The 14214-nt window shown below is 55.9% G+C and overlaps 1 gene segment (V, D, J or C); it reads right to left on the bottom strand.

Annotated features, from left to right (window-relative positions):
- Window positions 1-5334: 5334 nt before the first annotated feature.
- LOC140896786 (Ig gamma-1 chain C region-like) lies at window positions 5335-14112 on the bottom strand. The segment is given in 6 exon segments: window positions 5335-5675; window positions 6017-6343; window positions 9499-9813; window positions 10144-10440; window positions 13538-13659; window positions 14108-14112. Coding segments are annotated over 6 exon segments (1407 nt in total).
- Window positions 14113-14214: the final 102 nt, after the last annotated feature.

Below are 14214 nucleotides of genomic sequence, written 5' to 3' on the forward strand. Positions count from 1 at the left end.
AGGAAGTGGGGTGCAAGGGTTGGGAGGATTTTGGGGGGAAAGACGTGTCCAAACTATGATTTTTCAGGAACCCAGATAAAGATTGGTGGTGGCAGTGGAAGTCCACGGGTAAAATAGTTTGTACCTTGGGGAAGTTTTAACCTAAGCTGGTAAAAGTAAGCTTAGGAGGTTTTCATGCAGGTCCCCACATCTGTACCCTAGAGTTCAGAGTGGGGAAGGAACCTTGACACCTTGGCACATCAGGTGGCAGCCCCAAGGGGGTTTCTGTGATCCAACCCATCACAGAAGATGTGCCCCAGAGATCTCCCCTTTCTGCCCCTCAGTCCCAGCCTGTATAGGCTGAGGGACGAAGCCCCAGCTCCCATGGGGGCCAGTGCAGAGGGCATCCTTCATTTTATTCTCCCTGCTGGGAGGCACCCCCTACAGACACGACATGACCCTCTGGCGGGTGTCAGGGGTCCCTGAAAGTCGGGGATGGAGGTTATGAATGAGATGGAGCCTGATTTGTATATTTATTTATTTATTTATTTATTTATGGTCACTCAGTGCACACAACAAAAGTCACACCCACACACCACCCATAAAAATCCCAATGAAGAGCTAAATATGCAACATACAGCACGACAGACACAACTCTGGCTATGGTCCTGCCCCAGGGCGGGGGGCTGGCTGGCGCAGGGGGTGGGGAAGGGGATATGGGGCCTTTCCGCTCCAGGGGGCGCTGGCTCTGATCCAGTCCTAGAGCAGGGGGTGTTGGGCTCAGGAGGGTGGGAAGTGGGACTCGGGTTGTTTCCTCGCTAGGGCACTGGTTCCCTGCATGAAGCGAGTTGTCTGGTCTCAGCCCAGCTCCCAGCAGGGCAGCGTCCCCAGTGGCTGAGGGCGGATTAGGCCATGTGGGGTGAGCTCCTCGCTCCCCCCAGGGGGGTCTCCCAGGGGCACAGCGCTAGCGGGGGGCAGCTGTGGGACTCAGGGTGGTGTCACCAATAGAGCCGGGAGTCCCGGCCCCTTGTCTCCGGGCGGACGGGGGCAGCGGCCCCTACACCACGCGCTGGACAACGTTCTTGTACTCGGGGCCACTCGCCTGCCTCAGCTGCACCACGCTGGAGAACAGCCACTTCACCTGCGGGGGGGCAGAGAGAGCAAGGGTGAGAGGGGTCAGGGCTGGGGGAGCTGCTCGGTCTGTCTGTCTGTCTGTGTCATCCCTTTCTGCTTTTATGGCTGTGTCTCATTCACTCAGTCTCTGTCTTATTCACCTATTCTTCTTAATCTTTCCTTCTTCTGTTCTTTCTTTCCCTTCCATGCTGCCCTCTGTGACATTATTGACGTGAACTGTGACTGCATGGATCATTGTTGCAACCACTGTTATGTATTTGCAGGAAATGTTGTACGAAGGTTGTTGTATGAGGTGTCTATGACAAAGTTATGACTTGCCGGTTGTGATGATCCTGTCTGTGTGTGTGTGTATCATTTTTGTAGTTGAAGTTATGGATATTGGCTTTGGACTTGTATTTCAAAGTGTTTTGATTCTAAGTAGCCTCAGTCAAGCATTTGCTCAGCTTCCTGTGAAAGGACTATTCTCAGTAAGTGGCCAATCAAGAAACACTTAACTGACAATGAATTTGGGAGATGCCAATCCACGTCTGAGCTTTCCTGGGAACGTTCAAACTAACCTGTAAACAATGGCATCGGCCTGCAAACTGAGCCATGCATGGACATGTGACTTGCCCATGTGACTCCAGACTCCATCTTGGTGCTGTGAGTTTCCACAGTAAGAAGAAAGGATAGAGAATATAAAAGGCCTGGAAAACCCCTCCATTTTGTCTTGATCCTGCTTCAGACCTCTGGAGGAACCTTGCTGGAAACTGAAGCTCTGAACAAAGGACTGAATGACCCTCCCCTCTGTGGATGTACTCCAGAGACTGGATTTGAACCTGAATCACAGCTACAAGCCTGCACCAAGAACTTTGCCATTACCCTCTGTGTCTTAAATATAAAGGGAAGGGTTCCAACCTTTCTGTATGCAGTAACATAAAATCCCTCCTGGCCAGAGGTACAGAATCACTTACCTGTGAGGGATTAATCAATTCAATTAACCTAGTTGGCACCTGAGCAGAAGAACCAATGGGGAAAGAAGATACTTTCAGATTGTTTGTGCTCTCTTTGTTGTTCCCTCTCAGAACAAAGAGAGAGACGGAGCAGGTAACCCAGCTCCTAAAAAGATCCTGAAATAATATGTCTAAAATTACAGAAATTGTATGTAATAGCAAGGAAATGCGTTAGATTATTTTTTGTAAATTTTCCCTATGCTAAGCGGTAATTTTATTCCTGTTTTGTGTCTGAGAAGCAGAGTCAGAGGGGAATCCTCTGTGTTTTAAATCTTTTTATTTACCCTGTAAAGTTACCTTCCATCCCAATTTTGCAAGTGGCTGTGCTTGACCAGTTTGCTGGGGAGATGAGGTTGTTGAGAGAGGAATGTCTCTGTGCTGATTCTGTGAGCGAGCCGTCTGTGCTTCAGGGTCTGAGGACAGATTTGGCTACAGAGGGGATGGATAGCTCAGTGGTTTGAGCATTGGCTTGCTGAATCCAGGGTTGTGAGCTTAATCCTTGAGGGGACCATTTAGGGACCTGGGGCAAAAATTGGGTATTGGTCCTGCTTTGAGCAGGGGGTTGGACTAGATGACCTCTTGAGGTCCCTTCCAACCCTGATATTCTATTCTACTAATGTTTTAGAGCCGAACAATTTTATAGCTGAATGCTTGAGGATGCAGGGGAGAGACAAGCAAAGTTTCACCCTCAGACTGTTTGGATTGGTGTGGTATCTCTTCAAGACAGAGTCCAGCCTTGGAATTGGTAGCAGTTAAGAATCTGAAAACTGGTGAACAGGCTCCTGTCTGTGTGGATGCAAATTACCTGGGAGACTGGGGGAAGAAAGACTTGCTAATAGCTGTTGGCACAGAGAGTCCACCCTAGCAGCCAGTGAATTCTGTTAAGCAAGAGAAATCAGGGTTTGATCCTTCAGGACAAGGAGGAAAAAGAGAACTTAATTTTTCAAAGGGTAACCCTGAAAGGCCCAAACCCCAGTGATATTGAGCCAAAGATGTGGTATGACAAAAATGATTGTAGATGGACACTTGCAATGAATTTGTTGTTCTTGCTACTGGTAATTTTTGTAACGAATGTGTTGCTATTACCAAGAACTGTAAAAATGGGGGTAAGATCTGATTTGTATATTGACCTGGGTCTGGGGCTCGGTCCTTTGGGATTGTGAGAAGTACTGGGAATTGGTTTTGATAACCATTTGTCCCCATAACGAGTGGCATTGGTGGTGATACTGGTAAACTAGAGTGTCTAAGGGAATTGCTTGTGTGACTTGTGGTTAGGCAGTGCGGTAAAACCAAAGTCCTCTCTGCTGGGCTGGTTTGGTGTTCCTTAGAAGTGGAGAAACCCCAGCCTTGGGCTGAAACTGCCTTGCTCTAAGCAATTTGTCCTGAATTGATACTCTCAGAAGTGTCCCACCAAAGACAGCATCGCTACAAGAGGCAGCATCGTTACACCCTCTACTGTGCTAAACTCGTTCATTGCTTCATTCCTATGTTCGTTCTCTCTCTCTCACCTTGAACAGGGTCACAGTGGCGCTGTAGCACACACTCAAGAGGAAGAGGGTGACGAAGATCGAGATGGTGGACCAGAGTCCGTCTAGCTCCTTGTCTCCATCCTCGCTGCAAAACTCACCTGACACGATCACCTCTGTTGTGGGGAGAGAAAGAGACATCAACTCCAACTCAGCCACTGTGACAGAGAGAGCTCGGACTGTGAGTCCAAAACCAACCCGCCTATCCCCTTCTCCACGCATCCTTCCATCCCTCCACTCATCTATCTCTGGATACATCCACCCATCCCTGACCACAAAGCATCCATTATTCCATCCCTAGACACACCCCTCCTTCCATTCATCCATCTCTAGACGTATCCATCCATCTGCCCATCCCCATTCATCCCTCCATTCATCCATGGCAAGAAACCATCCATCCATGCCTGAACCCATCCATCTGTAGATACTTCCATCCATCCATGACCACAATCCACCCATCCATCCATGACTACAAACCCCGCATCCATCCATCAGTCCATCCTGAGACACGCCCCCCGCATCCGTCCATCCATGACCGCAAACCACCCATCAATCCGTCCATCAATCTCTAGACACCTCCAACCATCCCAAGACGCACCCCTCCATCCATCCACTCACCCCTGCCCGCTATGATGGAAGGATGCAGAGCCTCCCAGGTCTCATCTCACTTGTCCCATGTGGCCGTGGCCCTACACCCTGGCACTGAAGCTTGGCCGCATGTTGAATTTCTCTGTGCCTTAGTTTCTCTGCCTGTGAAAGGAGGCTCAGGAGGCTGTGAAAGGAGGCTCAGGGTTCTGTTTCGAGCTCAGTAACAGACATGACGTTGGGCAGGTCCCTTCCCCTCTTGGTGTCTCTGTTTCGTCTCCCTCCTTCTCTGTTTAGGTGTGAGCCCTTTGACACAGGGACTGTCTCCCACTGTGTCTGTGCCATACCCAGCCCAACAGGGCCCTCTCTGAGTCGGGGGTGGAGGTGCTACTTTAATCCAAATAATAATCTCTCTCTCTCTCCTTCTCTCTGTGATATCTGTTGGTCTATTAGTCCTTCCCTCTCAAGTATGTAAGTATCCATCTAACCATCTCTCTGAACACTGGGCCTTCCAACTGACCAGGGCTTGGATATGGGCTCTGTAGTATGTGAGTGTGTAACTGTCCATCTACCCCCCTCTCCATCACTGCTTCTGTGTTGTTTTTGTATCCATGTATCTACCCATCCTTCCTTCCTATGGCACCATTCCATCCTTCCTTCCATGGTATCAACTCATGTATCTACCAATCCTTCCTTCCATGGCATCAACCCATGTATCTACCCATCCTTCCTTCCATGGCACCATTCCATCCTTTGTTCCATGGCATCAACCCATGTATTTAACAATCCTTCCTTCCATGGTATCTACCAATGCTTCCTTCCATGGCCTTTACCCATGGATCTACCCATCCATCCATGGTGTATATGTATCCACCCATTCAGGATCTGGGAATTGGTGTCCCCAGACTTGTAGCATCTTGCCTTCCCCCAGCCTGCAACCTGGGACCTCGTCCACCTTGGGCGACCTGCAGATTTGACCCAGTGACACCACAACAAGGAGACCTGGGGGTGAGCACAGACTAGTTCCGTTTATTCACTTGTCGTCATTGCGGGCACAGAGATTATATACAAGAAGCTGTTCTGGACAATACTAACAGTGGGGCTGGGAGGAGACGTCTTTATTTACCAGAGACTTTGCTGATGCTGCGTTGGGTGAACTTCATCTGCAGGGCTTCGTGGATGACCATGCAGGTGTAGGTGTCCCCGCTGTTCCAGCTGGCCTTGCTGACTTTCAGCTTGCTGTAGAGGAAGAAGTTCGAGTTGCCGGCTCCGTCCTTGATGGGCTGGGTGGTGATGTATTCCATGCTCTCGTCGGGTTTGTGGTTCTTCATCCACTGCACCGAGATGTCCTCGGGGAAGAAGCCCCGCACCAGGCAGGTGAGGCTGATGGAGTCTTCAGAGCTGCTCAGCTCATCGTTGTGGGGGCGCAGGAGGTAGATGCCTGGGCCAGAGCGCCTGCCTTCGGTGCATGGGGATGGAGGACACAGGGGAGCCATGCACATCACTCAGCTGGGCCACGCAGGGAGAAGGACTGTGCGTGTGTGTGTGGGTGTGTGTGGGTGTGGGGATAGAAACATCCCCTCTCTCCTCCAGGATGGAGGGGCTGGGGACTGGGAGCTGGTAGTCCTGGAGAGCAGGATGGGGGATTGGATGGTCTCCATCTCACGTGGGGATGCAAAGGGACCCAAGGCCGGGATCCCAGGTTGTTGGGGGTTGGAGCTTCCCCTTAAGGAGCATCCCTCCCTGCTGGGGGTGGGGATAGGGGAGTCTCTCCCCTTAGGGACCCTGCTCTCCTCCTACCTGGCTTCTTGGAGATGGATTTGATGAGGGGCGAGGGCAGCTCTGAGTGCTCCACTTTGCAGGTGAAGGTCTCTCCGGCATCCCAGTCGCGGGTGAAGATGGGCATGGAGCTGGAGGCGGTGAAGGTGCCGTTGAACTGCTCACCGATGTCCAGGCGATCAGGGCTCATGGACTCTGGCTTCTCCCGGGACCAGACCACCCGGAGGCTGGAGTTGCTAGGCAGGTTGACCACCAGGCAGGTGAGCAGGGGGCTCTGGGCCACATACAGGGCGGTGGGAGACGGGGGCACCGGGAAGACCTGGATGTTACTGGGAGATGTTTTTTCTTCTGGGGACAGGAGAGCCCAGATCAGCAGGTAGCCCTGGGTTCCCCTGCCCAAGCCCATCCCAGTCTCCCCCGCAGTCCTCTCCCCCCTGGAGCCCAGCCCGGCACCCACCTCCCCAGAAGTGGATTTCCAGTAAAACCCAGAGTGCCCTGGCACAGGGCCTCCCAATGGCAGGGGGGCCCCAGGGCCGGGCAGCTGCGAGGGCAGAAGCTTGGTTCTGCCCAGTGGGAGATTTAGAGTTAGTGGGGCCCCTCCTTGGGATCCAGCCAGGAAAAAGATCACTCTCTCCTATCTCCCCCCCCGCCCCCATTTCTCATTCTTGTTTTCTTCCTCCTCCTCCTGTAAGTAATAGCAAGTGAATGAAAATGAAGTGAGATACTGTGACTGGTGTTGTCGTCAAACTTATTTTCCCACAGACCACTTGAAAATCGCTGGGGGTCTCGGCGGACATGTAATGATCTTTCCAAATACTGTGTGTACAGTTCGCTAACGATTGTAAAGTGCTTCGGATAAGAGCCTTTTGTAAAAAAATGTAAGAAAAGGTGGGGTGAGGGGTGTGGCCAGGAGTTAGGGTTTGGGAGGGGGCTCAGGGTGGGGGGTGCAGGGTCTGGGAGGGAGTTAGGGTGCAGGAGGGGGCTCAGGGTCGGGTTGCAGGGTCTGGGAGGGAGTTAGAGTGCGGGAGGGGGCTCAGGCAGAGGGTGCGGGGTCTGGGAGGGAATTAGGGTGCGGGAGGCGGCTCAGGGTTGGGGGTGCAGGGTCTGGGAGGGAGTTAGGGTGCGGGAGGGGGCTCAGGGTTGGGGGTGCAGGGTCTGGGTGGGAGTTAGGGTGCGGGAGGGCGCTCAGGGTTGGGGGTTTGGGGTCTGGGAGGGAGTTAGGGTGTGGGAGGGGGCTCAGGGTTGGGGGTACAGGGTCTGGGAGGGAGTTAGGGTGTGGGAGGGTTCTCAGGGTGGGGGGTACAGGGTCTGGGAGGGAGTTAGGGTGCAGGAGCAGGCTGGGGGTTGGGGTGCAGGGTGTGGCCAGGAGTTAGGGTGAGGAAGGGGGCTCAGGGCTGGGGCAGGAGGTTGGGGTGTGGACCAGTTCCCTGGGGAGCTCCATTTGGTGCGGAGGGTGGGGGTGGGAATGTGGGGGGGTTCAGGAGTCAGGGCTGGGTGTGTGGGGGTGCTCCCAGCCCCCTGCCGGCTCACGGGGGGAGATGTGCGGGGGGAGTGCGGCAGGCCCGAGCGCCGGCAAACAGCTGTTCGGGGGCAGGGGCAGCGCTGGGGAGGGGCAGGGAAGAGGTGGGGGAGGGGGGAGCGTGATGCCGGGGTGGGGCGGAGCCTGCAGAGGAGCCCCTGGAGCCGGCAGGAGCAGATGCGGATTGACAGTAAAACACGGGGGGGGGGGGTCCAGGGCCGGGCAGCTGCGGGGGAGAAGCTTGGTCCCCGCACTCCCCCTACACATACCCCCCAAGGCCCTGCTGTGAGCCGCTCGGGGGAGGGGACTGGGAGCACCCCCATGTGCCAGCCCCCTGCCCTGATTCCTGGACCCCCCACATTCCCACCTGCACCCCTGGCACCAAATGGAGCTGCCCCAGGTAAGCGCTGTGCACCCCAACCTCCTGCCCCAGCCCTGAGCCCCCTCCCGCGCCCTAACTCCCTCTCAGACCCTGCACCCCCCAGAGCCCCCAGCCACCTGCCCTCCCTGTCTCCTGCACCCCCCCCACAGCTCCCAGCCTCCTGCCCTCCCTGTCTCCTGCACCCCCCTACTGCCCCCAGCCTCCTGCCCTCCCTGTCTCCTGCACCCCCCCACAACCCCCCAGCCTCCTGCCCTCCCTGTCTCCTGCACCCCCCACAGCCCCCCAGCCACCTGCCCTCCCTGTCTCCTGCACCCCCTCACAGCCCCCAGCCACCTGGCCTCCCTGTCTCCTGCACCCCCTCACAGCCCCCAGCCTCCTGCCCTCCCTGTCTCCTGCACCCCCCCCAGCCCCCCAGCCTCCTGCCCCCCTGTCTCCTGCACCCCTCACAGCCCCCAGCCACCTGGCCTCCCTGTCTCCTGCACCCCCCCACAGCCCTCAGCCTCCTGCCCTCCCTGACTCCTGCACCCCCCCCACAGCCCCCAGCCTCCTGCCCTCCCTGACTCCTGCACCCCCCCACAACCCCCCAGCCTCCTGTCCTCCCTGTCTCCTGCACCCCCCAGAGCCCCCAGCCACCTGCCTTCCCTGACTCCTGCACCCCCCTACTGCCCCCAGCCTCCTGCCCTCCCTGACTCCTGCACCCCCTCACTGCCCCCCAGCCTCCTGCCCTCCCTGTCTCCTGCACCCCCCCACAGCCCCCAGCCTCCTGCCCTCCCTGTCTCCTGCACCCCCCACAACCCCCCAGCCTCCTGCCCTCCCTGACTCCTGCACCCCCCCCACAGCCCCCAGCCTCCTGCCCTCCCTGTCTCCTGCACCCCCCACAACCCCCCAGCCTCCTGCCTTCCCTGACTCCTGCACCTCCCACACTTCCCACAGCCTCCTGTCCTCCACAGAGCCCTCCAGCCTCCAGTTCTCCCTTACTCCGGCAACCACCAATCCCCATCCCACTCCCAGCCCCCTGCCCTCCCTGACTCCTGCAGACCCCCACATCCGCACCTGCACCCCTTGTACCAAATGGGAGCTGCCCCAGGGAAGTGATCCACACCCCAATCCCCTGCCCCAGCCCTGAGCCCATCCCTCCCCCTAACTCCTGACCACACCCTGCACCCCAACCCTGAGCCCCCTCCCGCACCCTAACTCGTGGCCACACCCCTCACCGCACCTTTTCGTACATTTTTTTACAAAGGGCTCTTATCCGAAGCGATTTACAATCATTAGTGAATGGTACACACAATATTTGGAAAGATCATTACGTGTCCGCCAAGACCCCCAGCGATTTTCAAGTGGTCTGTGGGAAAATAAATTTGACGACAACACCAGTCAAGGTACCTCCCTTTATTTTCATTCACTTGCTATTACTTACAGGAGGAGGAGGAAGAAAACAAGAATGAAGAAATGGGGGTGGGGGGGAGAAGAGAGAATGATCTTTTTCTTGGCTGGGTCCAAGGAGGGGCCCAAAAATGACGCTGATCACAGGGCCCCGCTCCCTCTACATCTGCCACGGCCCCGTTTCTTCCGAGGCAGCCTAGTGGGAGTGACAGTCACCTTCGCACTTGCAGGCATGGTCCTCGTTTGTGGTCTTGGTGCCCGGGTGGTACACGTGGCAGGTGTACGTCTTGCCCTCCCGCCACTCGTCCTGGGAGACAGTGGTGTTGCTGCGGGTGCTGAAGGTGCGGCCGTCGGCGTCCTTCTTGGCAGGGTCGGTGTCACCATGAAGTATCCCGGGCTGGCCGTCCACCAGCCATTGCACCGTCAAAGGCTCGGGGGAGAAGCCGGAGATGAAGCACACCAGCTGCACGGTGCCTGGCTTGGCGGTGCAGGAGTATAGAACGTGCACCTCGGGTTCAGAGTGCTGGCCCTCTGGCAGAAGGGTGGCAGGGGTTAGTTTTTGTACAGACCCCTGCTGAGCCCCCCCACCTTGCTCCCCGCTCCCCGGCGCCCCCACCTTGCTCTCCGCAGCACGGCGCCCCTGACAGAGCCCTCTGCCCCTTTCCCTGCACTGCAGCACCCGTCACTTCTCTCGGCGTGGTGTCTCTCTCTCTCCGTCCATCCACCCACCACAGCGACTCCCTCGGCTCACAGCGCCGGCAGGCTCCCATCCTCTCTCCCTGCACCAGTCACCAGATCAGGGAGCTGAGAGACCCCCAACCCCTCCCGTTCCCCCCTCGGGCTGCGCCGCGCTGTCCCTACTTGGGATTTCCTTGGAGATGCTGGAGCTGGTGGGCCGGTGTTGTACGTTGCAGCTATAGGTGTTAGACTCCCAGCTGCTGGCCGGGACGGTGACCTGGCTGCTGAGCGCGTAGAGGCCGCTGGAAGGTTGCAGCAGGGAGGGATAGGTCTTCACGCCCGAGGAGGCGACGCTTGGGCTCCACGTCACGGTGACCGGCTCGGGGAAGTATCCTTTGGCCAGGCAGCCGAAGGTGACCTGGGGGGTGTCGTCGCCGGTGCAGGAGGTCAGGGGGAAGACAGACGGGGCCGTGGGGCTGACTGCAAAGGGAGAGAGAGCGAGGCCATGAGACGCAGCCCCTACCCCGCTCCATGCAGCACGGGGGCCCTAGCGTGGCCCTGGGCCCAGCACTCAATGCCGGGGGAGAGCGTCCCCTAACGGAGCCCCACCCTGCTCCATTCAGCACAGCAGACAGCTTGTCGTGAGACTGATGCAAGGTCTGTGTGTAAGTGGGTGCCTGAGAGAGGCTGCCCCCGTCTTCCCGGCGGAGTCACAGAGTCACCAGGAGCAGGGCCCCCAAATCACTTAGCGCTAAACAGGCCCTGTCTGTGGTCGGGGGCCCCATTACACGGGTGCTGCAGAGAGACACAATGACAGACAGTCCCATACTCCAAGGAACTTACAGGCCAAATAGGCAAGGTAAAGGAAGGGTCAGAGGGGAAACTGAGGCAGAGGGCGAGGAAGGGACCTGGTCACAGCAGGTCAGTGGCACAGCCAGGTACTTAAATTGGGGGACACATCTGGGCTCTCGGAAGAAGTGTGGTACCAGAAACTTTTGGGTCTTCCGGTCTCCAGCTGAAGACATGCAGAAGTTAGACCAGCAATTTTAGCTTGGGTACGAATATTAAATGTTATATTCTCATGAGGCTCCTAGGTTCACTGCTAACATCATCAGTGCCTACTGGCCAATTAGCAATTCTGTCGCTCAAACACACGTTATTAGAGTCCTGGGAACTCACTTGAGACACTGGTAGGAAAGACTGGGACTGTCCAAATCAACCCGGGACATTTGGGCCCTTTGGGTTAGAGTTCGGGTTATCATTATACATGGGGAGGAGGATTAAGGGTTAGCAGTTAGGATTAGGTGCTGGGGTTAAGGGCTATAATTAAGTGTGATGGTTTAATGGTTTGGGTCAAATACCTTTCCACTCTCAAGTTCAATATTTGATGTGTTGTGATTGGATTGGAGTTAGTGAGACTCTTGGGTCCTATCCCAAGGGGCAGTTTGCCACGATGACTCATAATTCTGATGCTGGGATGCTTGATACCCCACTGGAAACATGGAAACCCTAGTGCTCAGAGGGTGAAGGTGGGGAGGTTAGGGTAAGAGCTGGGGTTATGGTTAGGGGTATAATTGGTCGTTAGTACTTGTATCACAGTGTCTAGAAAACCCAATCTAGGATCAGGGACCCATCGCGCCAGGAGCTTTACAGAGACATAAGGGTGAGGACTTTACTGATCCCAGGACCATTGCAGCATAAGAAATCTAAAGGTTGGGGGGATCAGGTTGGGATGTTAGGGGTTGGGTTTGACGAGAGGGTCAGAGTTGGGGTCAGAGTTAGGGAGTAGGGGCTAGAGAGCCGGGGTTCAGGATGAGGATAGGACTATAGGGAAAGGGCGAGATTAGGGTGTTGGGGTTAAGGAGTTGGTGCATCTTTTGGGGGTTCGGACACTGGGGTTAGGATCCTGGTTAGGGAGTTAGGTCAGAGTTGGGGGTCTAAGTAGTTGGGTTTAAGGTTGGTTTAGGGTGATAGTTCTGTGGTTAGGGTAAAAAAGCTTCCCTCCCCCAAACTCTGTAGTTGACTAGTTATCATGACTTCTAGCTCACAAGCTTTCTAGCCAGATTCCCACACAAGCAGTTACTGGGGTCTGCATCTCCAGTGGGCTTTAGCCGGAGACGTCAGAGCTCGTCCCCCCTGGAAAGGAAGCCCAACGCGTCTCCAGCTGAGTGCGCCGCAAAAATGGAGACAGCTCAACTCAAAGGCCAAATTAGGAGCCTGAACTCTGAACTGTTGCCCGAACAGGGGCTGCCAGTTACGTCCAGCCCCAGGCAGCCAAGCTGACATCTAGCTGTGCTGGGAACTCCCCACGCTCGGCCCTCAGCATGGAGCATGAGCACAGAGCTGGTGGAGGGAGGCTGGGACGGCTCAGAGAGACGTGTTCCTGCACTCGGTGAGTTGAGGGTTTTACCTCTGACAAGGGACATGCAAAGGGAAATTTATGCCTCAGTTTAGAAAGTTTTTGGTAGCAAATATTTGCGACTGGGCTAAAGAGAGGAGACAACAAAAGTCCCTTAGAAACAATTCAGCTGTTCCCCCAAACCTCTAGTTTCAGCCCCCCCAACCCTGAGCACCCCATGTCTGCTTATGTCCCTAAGTCCTGACCCCCAGCCTCCTGCTAGCCCAGCCCTGCCCCCCACAACTCTGCCAGTGCCCCTCACTCCTTACCTGCAGCCTCCTGCTAGCCCAGCCCTGGGCTCCCCCAGACCTGCCAGTGCCTCTCACTCCCAACCCACAGCCCCTGCTAGCCCCGCTCTGCCCCACTGCCCTGCCAGTGCTCCTCACTCCCGACCCGCAGCCCCCTGATATCTCAGCACTGCCCCCCCAGCTCTGCTGGTGCCCCCTCACTCCTGACCTGCAGCCCCCTGCTAGCCCAGCCCTGGGATCTCCCTACAGCTCTGCGGGTGCCCCTCACTCCTGACCCATATCCCCTGCTAGCCCAGCACTAGGCTCCCCCACCCAGCTCTGCCAGTGACCCTCAATGATGACCTGAAGCCCCCTGATATCTCAGCCCTGTCCCCCCCGGCCTTGCTGGTGCCCCTCACTCCCGGCCCACAGCACTGTGCGAGCCAGGCCCTGGCTCCCTCACAGCTCTGCGGGTGCCCCTCCCTCCAGACCCGCAGGTCCTGCTAACCCAGCCCTGGGCTCGCTCCCTACAGTTCTTTCAAAACTGTTATCCCAGCTTATAGGTGGAGTGTGAGATAAGCACCTCTGTTCCCCTGTCTCTGTGGGGGGCGGGGGGCACAGCGCTGCCTATGTTACCCATCCCGACCTCCCCAGCATATCCAGGCTCTGCAGGGGAGCCATGTTCTGCACCCTGCTCTGGTTTTGGGTCCACACAGGGGGCGTACCCCACTGCCCTTCATAGGTGGGACCAGAGCACAACAGTCCTGGATCCCTGACCCACTGTTTTAACCTCTGAAAACCCACCCCCATCCCAGAACTGGGGAGAGAACCCAGGCATCTTGCTCCCCTCTCTAGCACACTCTGCCCCCAATTATTTATCTCTGATAGGGTTAAAACACCCTCTGCACTCATGTGAGAAGCCAATAGCAGCCACTTTCCTGTTTTTACTCACCATGTTGGGTCGTGGTCCGGCACTGTAGACCGGGGGGTTCTGTCCGGGAGTCCAGCTCTGCTCTGTGGCTGTCGTGTAGCTCTTCTGAGGTATCTTTGCCTGTCAGACATCCCCTCTCCTCCCTACCAGATGGTAGTCAAGATAATTATAGATTGAGAACAATAGATGACGCCCACTGGGGAGCTTTCACTGTTACAGCTGGTGAGAAGGTGTGAAAATTGGACAGGCGGGGAAGCCGAGGGGGCTAAAACCGGGGTGAAAAAACAACCTCAGTGTGACTTTCACTTCTGTAATCTTCCCCTTTTCAGCCCATATTGTTTGTTTGTTTTGTTGGTCGGTTTTGCCCAGAGATTCGGTCACGAAGGCCCCAAAGCTCAGAAAAGATTGAGGCCTCCTGGGGGCTCTTTTTGAGAACCTGCCGTGCGGGAAGGTGAAGAAGGAGACTTTACGGCTGTCCTGGAACTGGGGATAGAATCCAGGAATCCTGACTCTCAACCACGCAGGATGGATAGATTGATAGTGGGTGTGTACGGGGATAGATAGATGTCCTGTACCTAGGTGCGCACAAACATCATGTCTCCTTCTAGCCATCTTTTAATTCTTTTAACATCTCCTGGCAGTTTGTCTTTATTATTTGTCTTTATTGTCTCTTCTGGTTCTTGCTCCTGTGAAGGTGG

Source organism: Lepidochelys kempii, chromosome 13 (assembly GCF_965140285.1).
Source record: "Lepidochelys kempii isolate rLepKem1 chromosome 13, rLepKem1.hap1, whole genome shotgun sequence".
Lineage (NCBI taxonomy): Eukaryota > Metazoa > Chordata > Testudines > Cheloniidae > Lepidochelys > Lepidochelys kempii.